Genomic DNA, 15,908 nt, shown 5'->3' with positions numbered 1-15,908 from the left:
GAACTCCATATAATCTCTAGAATACCTGTATCATTTGCCATACAATATAACCCAAGAAGATTTATTACTTATTTGACAACACTTCCCATGTAATTCAACTTACCAAGTGAACCTAATTAGTTAATATCTCTCTTTGGGATGTTTCAGGGGCCCTTTGAAGCATCCCAAAGTTAGCTAGAGGTCAAAGGAGCTTCATAATGTGATTTGGGAAGTTTTGTCAAAAAAATGTCAAAAGGGTTTAAAACAGTCAGATAGGATCACATGTCACTGTGAAACAATAGTTATTCACTTAACCTAAGTAACAATAGAAGATTTCAAAGGCAAATATAGAACAGATCACTTAAAAGGTAGAGAAACTTAAAATCTGTTAGCAAAGGCAGTTCAAAATCTTAAGAAACCTTGTCTTCTTAACAAAGAGAAAAGCCACATTCAAGTTTTGCAACAGCTTACTTTTAAAATTTATTTACTCAAACTTATTTTAAACTTAGTCAATCCTGACCATGAACAACAAAACTCTTTTCTTGGGGTCCACTTTCCATAAAACTTCCATCACTTAACTCATTTTAGCACAATTCTAACTTTCAATTTGTCAAATATCTGGAGAGATTAATTTTAGATAGACATTCCTAAAAGATAATTATTTTTAAAAGTTCACATAAAGCTCTTATCTCATTTGCATTTTCTTTCCTTAAAAGTTTCTTCACATCAAGTTACCTTCCTTGCTGACAAATTTGCAACAGATATAACAAGATTTTATTTAGCTTATATTAAACCTAGGCACCATAAAAGTATTATACCTGATGACTCTAATGACATGTCTGTATTAATTAGATCAACAAACAATCATTAATACTGAATGTCTCAGTTCACATGAAACTGAAACTCATTTAGCTTAATTTTTCTTGTGTTTAGAATTGTTTGGTTTGTAAGCACTTACTTTTCTTTAAGCCAATTAAATAGAGCTCATCCACAAGTCAGCCTCAGCAATGTTATCCGAAGACAAAGACACATACAAGGACACAAGCACACAGAAACATCATAGTTCTCATTTCAAAATTTCAGCCCTGAGTCAGGTACAGCAATGTAAAACCCATCAGTTTACAAACAGAGGTTGGATTAAAATTAGGTTTCTGGCAGATGGAACAAATCAAGCTCACTTGTCTAGATGGCTGAATTTTTATAGAAAAGACACTTAGGTTTTTTATTTAGCCTTGACAAGTCAATTTCTAAATTACTTTACCCTCTTTTCAAAGTTTGCATTTTAAAAAGATGGCAGAGATGAGGGTTCCTGAGAAGACCGGATAGGACATTTGCATCTCAAAGATGCAGGAAAGTTTTTCCTAGGATGACTTTGTTTCCCCTTTATTTAATATTTACAAGCCTCTTAAGATAAATAGGGAAGGTAGTCAATCAACTTGTTCCCCACTGTCAAAGTTACCTGGGGCTCCTGTGGGGAAATTAGAATCTGACGCCTCAAGTCCAAGGGAGTCCCCCTGGCCTCTTACAGGATGTCAGCGCAAGGGAAACTGCCCTGCTGCGGAAGTGGCTCCCAGTCCAAACTGGGGGCCCTGTGGAGTCTTAGCCGGTGATACTAAATCAGCCTCCTGTGCTCCAAGGGTTAACAAAGAAACTTCTATTTGATACCCACGGGTAGGGGAAACAGGAGGCAGTGAATATCATGGCGGCATGGGGGGTGGGCAGTTGGAACAACTGCCGGTGCAGCTTGCTCTTTTGCAAAACACTTCTAACTGCGAGATCGTGTAATAATTGAGTGAGCCATTCAGGAGCCATCGCTCTTCTGATCATACATATTGGGTCCACATTCTATTACAATAGTACATCATGTCTCTCTTAGAGGCTCACGGCTATGTTTAAGCCCATTTATCTAATATACGCCCCAAAGGGCTCTCCTTCGGGATGGATGGAGTATTTCCCATTTTTTATAAGTTTGATAACACCAAAACACAAAAGACGCAAACTAATTCTAACACAAAAGGCCCAAACAAATTCTAGCATCGATGCACACAAAACCAAGACCAAAACCAACGGTTCCCGGATCAGGTAGACTTACCCTACAAAACCAACAAATTAGTTCCCAAATCGGGTAGACTTACCCTGCAAAACCAACAAACTAGTTCCCTACTGAACCGGTCCCAAATCAGGTAGAGTCTGATGACAAGTCCCCCCTCCAACAGGGTACCCCAATCAAACAAACTGGCTTATCCCGTAAAGGAAAAGCCCAAACTGAGAGGGGAATACGTTCCGGGGTGTGCACGCCGGAGCGACTTACCCTACAAAATCGAGTTCCCCAACTAGCGACACAAAAGGATACACAAAACCAAAACAAGATCAAGACCACAACCAACGAACCAGTTACCGAATTGGGTAGACTTACCAATCTCTACAAAATCGAGTCCGTGGACTCGCGGAAGTTGGTCGGTTCCTTGCTTCAACTGCCAAGCGCTGGGGTAGCTGGTGCCGCTTTGGGTAATTTTGAAGGGAAGACCCTCAGGACAAATGGTCCTGGCGGCAGCCAGGGCCTTGCCCCAGTGTTCCCTGACCAGGGCCGGCTGGCCACGAGCAGCAAGGCTCCTGGCTGGCCAAGTCAAACTTGTTACCGAGTCCAAGCTTGCTCTGCTCGCCGCACAACAGGCCCATAAATCGGTGACAAGGTGCTGAGGCAAGGAATACGACTTTATTCGGAAAGCCGGCAGACCGAGAAGATGGCTGAAGTCTCAATATTTTAAATATTTTGACTAAAGTCTCAAAATAACCATCTTATCAGGGTTTGGATGCCAGTTTAGATGCACAGAGAGGGGGAGGAGATGAGGAAGTAAAGTAAAAAGGCCATAAGTTTTGCAAATATCACCTGGAATGGCCAGCCTCGGGGAGGGGATGTGTTCATTTCTTCTTTCTTGTAGCCATCCACAGTTGGAGAGGGTCCGGATGTTTCCCAGAACAAAGGCACTTTGGTTTAACATTCAGGCAGAGGGGCAGGGTCCCCAAGGCAGGCCATTATGTACAGACAGTATCCTTTTAGTGAACAAAAGCATCGGAAAGCAAAGGTTAAAGTAAAAGAAATAGATCCAACATGTAGTCAGATTTGGCTCTTCCCTGTTATAACTGTTTTACTCTGATGCTTTTACAAAATGAAGATCTTCAAGAAGATCCATAAAAAGGACTTTTTGACAAATATAAGTTTCTGATGACTTTTAGATCATACTACTAAACCGGGTAAGAAATTACAAAACTAATAGAAAACCTGATGGCTCCATCTAGATCAACAGGAATTAATCACATGGAACTGAATGATAAATATAATTTATAATTTTATGCCTTTTTGTCTGAAATATTAGTGGCTTTTAATCTTTGTTTTCCAGAAAAACTTTCCTCTTATGCTAACTATGACATACAACATGTTGATAAAGTTTACCTTTGTAAACAAAGATGAAACATTATCTTTTTCTCTCTACCTGATCCCCCCAGGATTTGGCTTCTCCAGCTGGCTCCCCTCTGGACTTGATGGCTTACTGCAATCCAGATTACAACTAGTTATACTAATCATGGTTTTAATTTGTTCTCTCTTTGTTGTTTCAAACTGCTTATGTTTTGTATCTCTCTGCTGTACTATGACCTTATTAATGTTACTAGCTATATTGTGGATATTCTATTTCATAAGATTGTTGTCTTGGGACTTCCCTGGTGGCGCAGTGGTTGAGAATCCGCCTGCCAGTGCAGGGGACACAGGTTCGAGCCCTGGTCCGGGAAGATCCCACATGCTGCGGAGCAACTAAGCCCGTGCGCCACAACTACTGAGCCTGTGCTCTAGAACCCACGAGCCACAACTACTGAGCCCGAGTGCCACAACTACTGAAGCCCACGCACCTAGAGCCCGTGCTCTGCAACAAGAGGAGCCACCCAATGAGAAGCCCACGAACCGCAACGAAGAGTAGCCCCCGCTCGCCGCAACTAGAGAAAGCCCACGTGCAGCAACAAAGACCCAAGGCAGCCAAAAATAAAAAATAAATTTTTTTAAAAATTAAAAAAAAAGATTGTTGTCTCTTGCATTACCTGATGTGTAAACAGGCCTCTGACAAAATTAATGGTGGCTAAACATCTTGAGGCCACTGATCACATATATAACTCTATATAGAATAACTGTACTAGTACAACTCCAGACATGGAAAGAACCAATAAGGGAAAACATTTCCTGGATCGTAATAAACTAGTAAGACAGATGATCCAGAGAATTTTAGGTTATCAACAGGGCCTGATCCAAAAATAGCATGTTGAATGGCCTGTCAACAAAATCCCCATCTGACCTAGGCATGAGATTTCCTAATACCGTGGGACAAATTGGTCACCAAATGCCCTCCAAACCTTGGTCAAATTTATGACCAAGAGGGGGTGCTGTGGAAGGGAACGCTGTCTGCCATTCCAGCTCTACACAGATCAAACCTGCATCAGCCACTGCAGCTACCCCACCACGGTGCACCCTGAGGGGAAATCAGGATGGAGAAAAAGAGCAAGCTTTCTGTGCTCTGGATACTAGCCTTAGATAGACAGTTAAGATGCATATCTAAGGAATAATTTCAATGAGCCCAGACTCTTGCGTCTTCCCCTACATAGGAAAGTACTAAAATCATTAACTTGAGATGTCTTTTCTTTGTGATTAGCAGTAATCTTTTAATGTTCTACTACATGTTTTTCTTCCAGCAAAACACTCCTATATATCCTGGCTCCTTCTCTACCTCTTCAGAGCAGTTCCTCAGAGCTACAGTCCTCAGTAAGGTCCCCACAGAAAACTTCACTTGAAACTTTCGGGCTGTGCATCTTTCTTCTGTCAATACCTGTAACCTCAAGGAGTCATGATCCTGATAGACACTAGTTTTATATCTAACTCAGCCATCAGATTATCTTTAGGTATCTTTTAAATAGCTTTTCAGATGCTTTTGAACCAGTAATAACAACTAACTGGTTCCCTAATTAATGAGTCAAAGAAAATCTGTAGTATGTGTTCAGTTTTTATGTACGTGACAGTCATCATTTACCTTTTTGAAAACTACAGTTCAACCACACATCATGACCCAAAGCAAACTCTAGATTCAGGAGTGCAATTAAATTAATTTATATTTTATAAACCATTATAGCATCTACATCCACTTGAAAAGCAGTAGTTATCATGAGGCCATGACACGTTATTTAGTCAGTCTACAGAGTGCTCAGAATACAGACACACCAAAAGACTCCTCGAAACCACCACCAAGACCCCGGGGCTCTGCAGCCTTCTGGTGAGACACCAAAACTGAGTTTTCCAACTGAATCTTCCTAACTTGAATAATGTGTTTCATAACCCACCCCTAACAACAGAAGGAAAAATGTCATCCCCAATTGACCAGCATTTGACTCACAAACACCCTATATCTTCAAACAGTCTCCACCCCCAACAGCTTGATTTCCCTCATTCCTGCTCTGAGAAAAGACCCGTGTGTGTGGTGGGGATTGGGGGCGGATTTGGAGCTTTAAGAAAACTACTCAATTCCCAAAAAGAGAACAAGGAGGATTTGAGTAAATCAGTAACAGCTCAAGGCAGCTGATAACGTGGACAGAATCTTAAAAGCTCTACAAATTGCCTCCCCAGCCCCAGCCACCTCGAAATTACCAATCCACCTGGACTTCTCATTTGTGTACTGCCTAAAACAACAAATATCAAACACTTCCCCCTAAGCTTAATAGTTCTCAGTCATCTATACTTCAGTGTAAATTAGTTTACTCCAAAGTGGCTTCCTCTTAACTTCCAAGAGAACCACTGAAAAGCACAGGTGCTGACATGGGGGATAAGAATGAGAGCCCTAGGACTTCCCTGGTGGCGCAGTGGTTAAGAATTCACCTGCCAATGCAGGTGACACAGGTTCGAGCCCTGGTCCGGGAAGATCCCACATGCCGCAGAGCAACTAAGCCCGTGCACCACAACTACTGAGCCTGCGCTCTAGAACCCGCGAGCCACAACTGCTGAAGCCCGCATGCCTAGAGCCCGTGCTCTGCAGCAAGAGAAGCCACTGCAATAAGAAGCCCGTGCACCACAACGAAGAGTAGCTCCCGCTCACCACAAGTAGAGAAAGCCCGCACGCAGCAATGAAGATCCAACACAGCCATGAATAAATAAATAAAATTTTTTTAAAAAGAATGAGAGCCCAGGTGTTATTAAGTACGTGTGTACTGCTTTCAAATAGACCACTGGGGCTTGGCTTCCCTGGGCGCTGCGCCTCTGCTCTCCAGATCCTATTCTGGCTGCATTCCTCAGGGAGCCCCACCACTATGTAAATGAAATGTCTCTCTGCTCCCCTTGCTGGAAAATCCTCAGCTGCAGCAGGAGATGTCTGCACCATGACAGCGATGAGGCTGAAGGGGCCAGCGCAGGTTCTGAGTAATCACAGACTAATCACATTTTAATTACGTTGGCAATCAGTGAGTTCTTAAAAAAAAAAAAAAAATTAAACGCTCATTAACTGCAACACAGAAACAGAAATGATTTTGCAAATGGCAGAAGCCCAGATAGGTCAGACTGATGACTTGATTTCCCACTTCTTAAAAATTTTAAAAACTCAACAGAAAGTTAAGTGCAGCTCTTAAAACAGGTAGGACACGACAATAAATAGAGCCTTCTGAAAAACAGGCTCCTGCCTCCGTTCCAATTTAGAAAACTTGAAATAGGATGACTCAATAGGGGGCAAAGGAGAAAATGCAGTGCTCAAAATCAGCCAGACCTGAATTACAAGGTGGTCCTACCATAAGCAAGTCGGTAACTTTGTCAGCTACCACTTTCTCATCCGAATACCTTGCTGTAAAAGCGCCAGGGAAAAGCGGCAGAGGAAATGCCTGGCACTTAGTAGACATTCAATAAAGGACAGCTACTATTTCACCAAGTGTTAATAGCACAAATCCTTTTAATCAAAGTAGATAACATTTAAATGAAAGAGTTTCATGCAATGACATTACTTCCTCATTCAAAAAGATGGCAATAGTAATTTTTAATTACATATTCCCTAAAGGAAGAATTTGATACAAGTGCTTCTTTAATCCCAGTCACTGTTTTCCAGTTCAAACACCTACCTTGTCATTATTTTCAGCGTTAACCTGCTGGAGTGATGTCCCAGCGGCCGCGATCCTCCATCTTAAAGTAAGAGTAACCTAATCTTGCTGTTTAAAATGGTGGTTCTCAAATTTAAGCTGAATTAGAACCACCTGGAGGGTCTGTTAAACCACACCTCGCTAAGCCCGCCCCCGGAGGGCCTAATTCAGTAGGTCTGGGTGAGGTCCAAGAATCTGCATCTCCAGCAAGTTCTCAGGTGACGCTGATTCTGCTGGTCTAGGCCCACACTCAAACCATGGCTTTGAAGAGACCAACCCTTCCCTTCTCGGCTCGGACATGACGACAGGGGAGGGTACATGACAGACTCTCACATTCCCAGAACATCTGCTGAGAACTCTGGGACACGACTCTTTCTGCTGGAAAGATACAGTAGTAGGAGGTGCTGGCAGCCATCTTGTGGCCATGAGGGAGAGCCTGTCTGAGACTGGAACCAACCCCAGAGGCAAGAGATATACTCATATAAAAGGGCTTGAGTCCTGGGGTCAAGGGCATGCCCAGAGTCAAGTCTTTCTGGGACTTTCCAGCTTTTATATTACAAGACACCCTTTTTTGCTTAGACAAGTTTGGCTCAGCAATCCTGCTACTTACAAAAGAACCCTGAAAACACTGTTGTTGGTTTTACTTGGTTTGTCTGTTTTGGCTCTCCATTTTGCTCCTAAATAGAAATCACCTAAACCTTTAAATTGTCCTCATTACCCCCAAGTCAAATGTCCAAGCCAATTCACCAACCAAAATAAAGGTAAAAAACAATGTTTTGGGAATGCAAACACCTACACAGAATACAACACATCTCCCGGAGTGGAACCTATGAATTTAATGTAATTCTAATCAAATCCCTGGAGAATGGCCAATTACAAGACCAGGAACTTTCCAAAATTCAGCAGGAACAATTGAGAAAATATAATGGGGAAAAATGTTATTCATAAGTAACACAGAAAATGTAATTCTGAGAACTAAACCAAAAAGGCAGAAGACGTTTATAAAGAAAACCGTATAGCTCTGCAGGGGTGGGAGAAGGGGGATACGAAGCAAAGGAAAAGGGTAACATGTTTCTGGCCAGAAAAACTCAATATTGTAAAGCTAGGAGGTATTCCCAAACTAATTTACAGTATTTGAAACTCTCATACAAATCAATAAAAAAAAAATTCTAAAAACCTCAATAAAAATGGGAAAATGGGCAAAGGAAATGAGGAAGCAATTAACACAAGAAAAACAACAACTAGGCAATAAAGATATAAAACACATGAAGAGTGCTCGACCAACAGCACTGTTGGGAAGGGCAGGGCACAGGAGCACAGGGCTGTGTTTTGGGCGGGGCAGGGGGTGGGGAGGTTGGTGATGGGATCATCTGTATTCACATCTCAAAAATATGCAGTTTTGACCCCAAAACTTCACTTCCAGAAGCTTACCCTAAAGAAATAATAAGGGAGAGCTCAAGAATGTTCATTACAGCATTAGTTTTAATAGAGAAAAAAGGAAGGGAGGGGGTGGAGGAGGGAAATGAAAGAAACTGAAAAGTTGAACAAATGTTTATCACCTGAATAGAGATTGAAAGAGGCATTTGTTGTACTTCTGTGAACTGCATTCATCCTCTAAGAAATGTGTTATTTAAAAATCACTGCCATCACCTTCTGAATGTGCAAATAACCCCATTATTTAAAACTCTTTCTGAAATCATCTTTTATTTAAACAACAACTAGGCTAAGATTAGGTATATACATTATGGTACAATGGAATATTAATATATGTTCAATGACCTAGATTTACATAATGTACACCCACAGTTACAGAAAGAGCAGGCTATAAAATAGCATGTATAGTGTAAAGTAGATACGCCACAAGGATATCTTGTACAGAACAGGGAATATAGTCATTATTTTGTAATAACTATAAGTGGAGTGTCAGCTATAAAAATACTGAATCACTATGTTGTACACCTGAAACTAATATAATATTGTAAATCAACTATACTTCAAATTTTTTTAAATAGCATGTATAGAATAGAATGCTATATTCTTATAAATATACATTTTTATATTCATTTTTATATATTTGCAAAGAAAGGTCTAAAGAATATACACAAAACATTTAACAGTGACTGGGTTATGACTGGGTAGCAGGATTGTAATTTTCGTTTTCCTCTTTTCCTATATCTGTATTTTCTCCAGTTGCTAAAATTATTATACATCCTTTTAATTATAGGAAAAAGAAACAGCATAAATGTTAATTTTTGTAAAAGGAAAAAAAGTGACATATGAGTTCAGGTGCTAATGCAGCAAAGTACAAGAAATCATCTTTTCCCTTTCCTGTGAGAGGGAATAGAATAGAATACAGCAGTACACTGCTAATTCCTCCAAATGGTACTTAGTGGAGGTAATTTAAAAAACTATCCCTGTGACCACTACCACCTGGCATTCATTTAATTCTTCATTCAGTCATTCACTTGCTGATCACCTCCCATGGGCCAGACACACGGCTGAAAGGTTACTTTAAAAACGTCTGTTCTTCTATAAAATCCAGTGCAGAATGCATTTGGTGAGTTAGGGTGGTTTATGCTTTTTTCATAATTAAATTTTTCACCTCCTACTGCCCTTAGATTCTGCATATCCCATACGTGATTTCTCATAGTGCATCACTGTCTCCTTCCCCACCCTCACCCATAAGTGCCGAAATTTGGGAGCGATGAGGAGTAAAGCCATAGAGTTTGGCCCAGAGTGCCTTTAAATTCAAGGGTGGTGAAAAACATCATCATGACATCCTATTCAAGGATGCAACTCAAAACCCAGGAGTATCTGCAGGTCACCCTGAGTTCAGTAAGCCCGAGGAGAGGCTGTGGCTGTTTTGTATAATTAATGACCTTCTCTGAGAGAATGGTTGGTCCTTCCAAGCTCCATCAGAACACAGGAAACCCTAATGATCAGACTCTCCTTCCCTCTGCAGCCAAATACCTTGGCAGCTTTACAGCGGCCCCATCTTGTGGTTTATTCCTTCTGCAAGAACTCACCTTCCCTAAAGAAGAGTCCATTACTGAAAATCAAGGAAGGAGTGAACCGATGGGCATGTAACACATAATAAATCCTGCTCGTGAATTATTGAATAATGCTTGTCCGTAACAGCTTTTAATGTCTCAAGCAAGCCAATGATTTCCGAAAAGTAATACAAGACCCTTTAGATGAATGTGGAAGTCGGGAGAACTACAGCTCCTCCTTTTCTAGTCTAGTTGGATTAAAACAACTTCAGTGAAGAAATTTCTATTTTATATAAAAGAAGAAGAAAGTTTCCCTCCCCCTCTCTGTCTCTAGAGCTATATCAATACATATGCGTTAGGTCTGGTAAGACCATTAATGAGTACAGCTACAGCCATACGATTATAGGAGCAAATGCTGTTATGGTAAATTTAATTAAATCCAATTATTATTTACTTGGTACTTTCTATGCACTGGACACCACAAGCTTTATAAAAGTAAAATAGCCTCTGTCCTCCATGAGCTCCCAGTCAGCTGGGAGACACAGGTATTCACCCAACTAATTTTATCTCAAGATGAATCTGATACCTCTAATAACAGAAGAACAAACACTACGTTACAGTGGCTACAGGCACAGGCTCTGCAGGCAGGCTGCTTGGGTTGGAATTCTGGTTCTACTTCTCACCAGCACAGTGACCTTGTCAAGTTACTTTGCCTTCTCTGCCTCAGTTTCTTCATCTGCAGCATGGAGATAATAATGGTACCTACCTCATAGGGTTACTGTGAAGATGAAACGTGACCCAAATGGAAGGATTGTTAATATTGGTATAATTACTACCAGCATGTGAGGTAAGGAGGGACCAATTATGACAAGAACCTGGGAAAGTGGTCCAGAGAAATGGAATCTGTGGCCAAGTTCTGAATAACGATGAGGATTTCAGTGTGCCGTGATGGGAAAGAAGGGGCAATTCGCAGCTAAGGATTAGCCTGAACAAAGGCCTGGAAGTAGGGAGAAGAGGGTTGAGGACAGATGAGTAGGCTGGTGGTGTGGCTACCATACCAGGCACGCAAGCTGTAGGTCTGGGGGGTGCAGAGGAAATAACACTGAGAGCCAAGCAGGCTGGGACCTGACCGGAGGAGACGATGGCTGCCGGGCTCCGATTCTGTAGGCAAGGACAGCCGGAGAAGCAGGGTATCACAGTGGTGAAGAACACGGATTCTGACTCTGAATCTTGGCTCCACCTCTGAAGAGCTATGTGACCTTGAGCAAGGTTACCTAATCTTTCTAGGCCTCTGTTTTCTCACTTGTAAAATGGGTGTGGTGAGGATTAAATGAGTGCTTAGGTAAAGTGCTTAGAGCCCTACTCGGCACAGAGTGACATATGTAAGTGCTTGCTGACGGAAGGCACCCCTTGGGCCTATGGCACCTCTTCCTGCCATCCGGACAGCCCTTCAGAAAATGATCAGGAGGAGGTATGAGCAACGACAGGGTCAAGGTTATAAGACTGCTGTTCAACTCTTTAAAAACTACCACCACGAAAATAAATGCTCTCTTTTGGACAAAAACGTTCATGGTCCACGATGAAATTTCACCTCAAATGATAGACAAAGTCAGAGCCAGCACTAAACTGAGGCACACACACTACCAGGTGACACGACTGAGTCTGCCCAAGACTTCCTCAGATCACCCTGGCCTATGCGAAGTGGCCAAGTGCACCATTTATGAGAAGCTGGGATCTGTACTAACTTTTAAATGATGGCAAAGGTTTTAATATTCAGGAGTGGGAGGGAAGGGCACGAACCGAATGTACAATCACGACAGCTCAGACAATCCCTAAGTCAAGAACTTACTTCCAGATCCATCCTTGACTCTAGGTCCTTCAGGCTTGGCTTCAGAAATAATGTTCGCATTGGCGTTATTCTCCATCATCTCGATCACAAAGTCACTGTCTTCCTCAAACTCAGGGTGGCTAAAGATCCAATCCAGTGCTCTTTCCAGGTTACTATTCTAATAAAACAAAACATTTTTACGATGTATGCAGTCCCGGGCCCTCATTATATCCTGACCATTTGAACCAGGATGTCAAGCAGATAGGACAGGAGGCTTGAATTCATTAGTCCTAAGTGCCTCTGAGTAAGAAGCTCTGACCCTGCATATGAAACACACTTTCCGTGGACATTCTGCAAGTCTCCCAACCGAAGTCTGTAACTGGATTCGCTGGAAAACAGCTCACAGCAGCAGGTCAGCACTGCAAAGCCCATATCAGTCTTAGCTCAGCATTTCTGTGGGCTGATGCCGATAATGATGGGAGGCAACATGCCAAAGAGAAAGGCATCTGTTTCAGTGCAGCCCTTTCCAAAGCCACACTAATTGCACACGTTATCTTCTCTACCAACTGTATTTTGTGCAGATAACCATGCAGGGTAGAGGGAAGCCAACATGAGTACTGTGTCAGAGCTCCTCTCCTAAATGTTGGCAAAGTGGTTGAATTGCAGTAGACACAAGATTGATGCCTTGATTAACGATGACAACACTGGTTAGTTAAGTTACATCGTTTTAAACTGAACTCCATGTAATTCAAATCAGTGGACCAAAAAATCATTTCTGTCTTCTCCCTTTGTGGTATCACTTGGTGAGTTAAAGAATTTGTTTAGATGTAGTTAGAATCTCCAATTAAACAGTCAAGCAAGTAAAATAACTGGGGCATAAGCAAGTACCCCACGTACAACAAACTCTGGTTGAGACATTTCAAGCACTTTAAAGGGAAACAGATTTTTCCAGCCACGCTGCCCGGAGCCAGGAGAGAGCCGCTGTGACCTCAGCAAGGGACCTCAGCAGGCAACCAGTCAGGATAAGCAAGAAGGAATTAGGAGCAGATATCCACTCAAAAATGGATTATGGTGTGAAAAAAAAAGTACTTTCCCTCAATACTAAACAGATATCTGCACTGCAAAAGGAAAGGTTCCGTCTACACTCCTGTTTCCTGGTCCCTTCTTTCCTGATAATATCAAGACTTCACAAACACCTGAAAAACCTTCTTTCTCTGTAGAGAGAAACAAAAGCAGAGAATTCCAAGGAGACTTCTCTATGAGGACTTTTGAGAGACATTGCTCCAAGGTCTTGGTATCAGAAAAGCACAATTTCTCCTAAAGAACTGCCTTATTGAACACAGAATCTCAAGCATCCCTCTTTGCTCTAAGGCCGCAAGCAAGCTCCAAGTCAAGTCTCTGACCTCATGCTAATAAACATTAAGATGATACAGAGTTTCTTTCAGTTGGGTCAACTTGCCCCCAGTGTATTATCTCCCTCCTTTTTAAAATATCTCCTTATTCTTAAAATCTCTGTATGATTCCCTCAATCATTTATTTTAGCTTTATATATACTACACACAAATAAAAATCTTTGTGGGGCATGGTGGGGTATAGCATGAGACAGACATGATTCAAAACGATCAAAAGACATTGGAAAGTTTCAGTTGCTACTGACAAAACACAAACTACCTCCAACAAGAAGGTGTTCACATACAGTCTCCCAGGCTTACCGTTGCTCGTAGCGCCTGAAGAGCCTGATTTCGATGGAATCCCATGGAGGTAATGAGAGCTACAGTTTCCTCCGGAGGTTGGTTATCCAATCCAGCAGAGGCTCCAGCAGAAGCTGCTCCTCCATAACCCGGCATGGTCAGCGGCTCGGCAAAATCTGGGGAAAATAATCACACTCAGGCCCTTTTCTTTTTTGGGTCTTGAAATAAACAACATTTTAGAGCTAAGAAGAAAAAAATACCTAAAGTTAAAATAATCAAGACAGTCTGGTACTGGCATAAGGATAAACATATAGATCAACAGACCAATCAAATAGAATTGAGAGTTCAGATATAAACCCACATACCTATGGTCAACTGATTTTCAACAAGGCTACCAAGACCATTCAAAGGGGAAAGGACAGTCTTTTCAACAAATAGTACCAGGACAAATCCACATGGAAAAAAATTAAGTTGGACCCCTACCTTACACCATATGTAAAAATTAACTCCAAATGGATCATTGGCCTAAATGTCAGAGCTAAAACTACAGAACTCTTAGAAGAAAGCATATGAGAAAATCTCTGTGACCTTGGGTTAGGCAATGGTTTCTTAGGTACACCAAAAGCACAAGTGACAAAAGAAAAAAACAAATTGGACTTCATCAAAATTAAAAACTTTTGTGCTTCAAAGGACACAAATCATATATCTGATAAGGTACCTGTATCCAGAGCTCTTAGAATTCAACAATACAAAGACAAATAACCTCATTAAAAATGGGCAAAGGATTTGAAGAGACATTTCTTCAAAGATACATAAATGGCCAATAAGCATATGAAAAGACGTTCATCATTAGCCATTAGGGAAATGCAAATCAAAACGACAATGAGATACCACTTCTCATCCAATGGATTGGGTATAATAAAAACAATAACAATGAGGGTTGGTGAGGATGTGGAGAAACTGGGACCCTCATACATTGCTGATGGGAATGTTGTACAGCCACTGTTGAAAACAATTTGGTGGTTTCTAAGAAAGTCAAACGTGGAGTTACTATATGACACAGCAATTCCACTCAAAAGAAATAAAAACATGTCCACATAAAAATTTGTACACAAAATGCTTATAGCAGCATTATTCATAATAGCCAAAAAGTGGAAACAACCCAAATGTCTACCAACTGATGAAAGGATAAATATAGTACATCCATACAACAGACTATTATTCAGCCATAAAAAGGAATGAAGTACCAATACATGCCACAACATAGATGATACTTGAAAGCATTATGCTAAGTGATAGAAGCCAAAAACAAAAGATCTCATATTGTATGATTACATTTATATGAAACATCCAAAATAGGCAAATCCACAGAGCCGGAAAGTAGACTAGTGATTGTTGGGGGCTGGAGAGAGCAGGGGAAATGCGAAAGTGACTGCTATTGTGTACAGAATTTCTTTTCGGAAATTAACTGGTGATGGTGGCACAATTCTGTGAATCTACTAAAAAAAACACTGAAATGTACACTTTAAATGAGGAAATTATATGGTATGTGAATTATAGCTTAATAAAGTGGATAAAAGTAAAAGCTAACTAAACAGCCCCTATTTCTTCATGCACATTTTTCTATCTCAAGTCCTCCTCATCTCTTAGCTACAAGTTTATCCCATATCTTTCCCAATGGTCTTTTTGCTACTGAATTATACAATTTAAAAGGGTGAATTAATCTCAACAAAGCTATTATTTAAGAAAGGAGGAAAGACAAAGATTGTGACTTTGCTACATGGGCAAAATAACCATCCCCCAGCCTCATGCAGCAGATTATGAGCTGAAAGGTCATTTTCTGGGACACATCCAGAGGACACAGGAGGACCAAGGCTTAACATCACTGAGGATCGCATCAGACTCCAAAGCCATCCCATTTTCTGACCACCTACCTGGCTCTTCCATGTGAACAATGATCCAGTTGAAGGCCACTTCGGCTCCCATATTTCCAGTAAAATACACAGCCTTCCGACACGCTTCCAGAGGGAAGCCCATCTCGGCCAGCTGCATCACCGATGACTCATCGATGTCTGATGCTACAGAGCACACAGGATATTCTGGTGTAAAAACGTCAACCCTATTTCTTCTTGTCTTAGCTTCTCTTCGCCCCTTAGCCACATGCTACCCAAAGAACAGGCTATTTTGTTTAATATGTACATGGTGGTTTAACCGTGTTTTGTTTTAAGCCATCCAAATATTAAGCTATTTGAGTTGAGTTTCTATCTT

General features: G+C 41.2%; 1 protein-coding gene across 2 annotated transcripts in view; it reads right to left on the bottom strand.

Moving 5' to 3' along the window:
* USP13 (ubiquitin specific peptidase 13) overlaps positions 1–15,908 on the bottom strand; it is a 120,582-nt gene that overhangs the window by 14,634 nt on the left and 90,040 nt on the right. Inside the window, exons 17-20 of one of the 2 annotated variants that reach the window (XM_059920575.1) lie at positions 15,575–15,718; positions 13,662–13,816; positions 11,971–12,127; positions 2,890–3,033 (exon numbers count right to left, since the gene is read on the bottom strand). In XM_059920575.1, the coding sequence (XP_059776558.1) occupies positions 2,975–3,033; positions 11,971–12,127; positions 13,662–13,816; positions 15,575–15,718 (515 nt within the window). In that variant the 3' untranslated portion in view covers positions 2,890–2,974. Of the gene's footprint in view, positions 1–2,889; positions 3,034–11,970; positions 12,128–13,661; positions 13,817–15,574; positions 15,719–15,908 lie in introns of those variants that run through there. The other variant, XM_059920574.1, reaches the window with a different exon arrangement.

The sequence above is a fragment of the Balaenoptera ricei genome, chromosome 4 (assembly GCF_028023285.1).
Source record: "Balaenoptera ricei isolate mBalRic1 chromosome 4, mBalRic1.hap2, whole genome shotgun sequence".
Taxonomy (NCBI): Eukaryota; Metazoa; Chordata; class Mammalia; order Artiodactyla; family Balaenopteridae; genus Balaenoptera; species Balaenoptera ricei.
The sequence above is the reverse complement of the archived record's forward strand: the minus strand, read 5'-3'. Positions and strand labels throughout refer to the sequence as shown.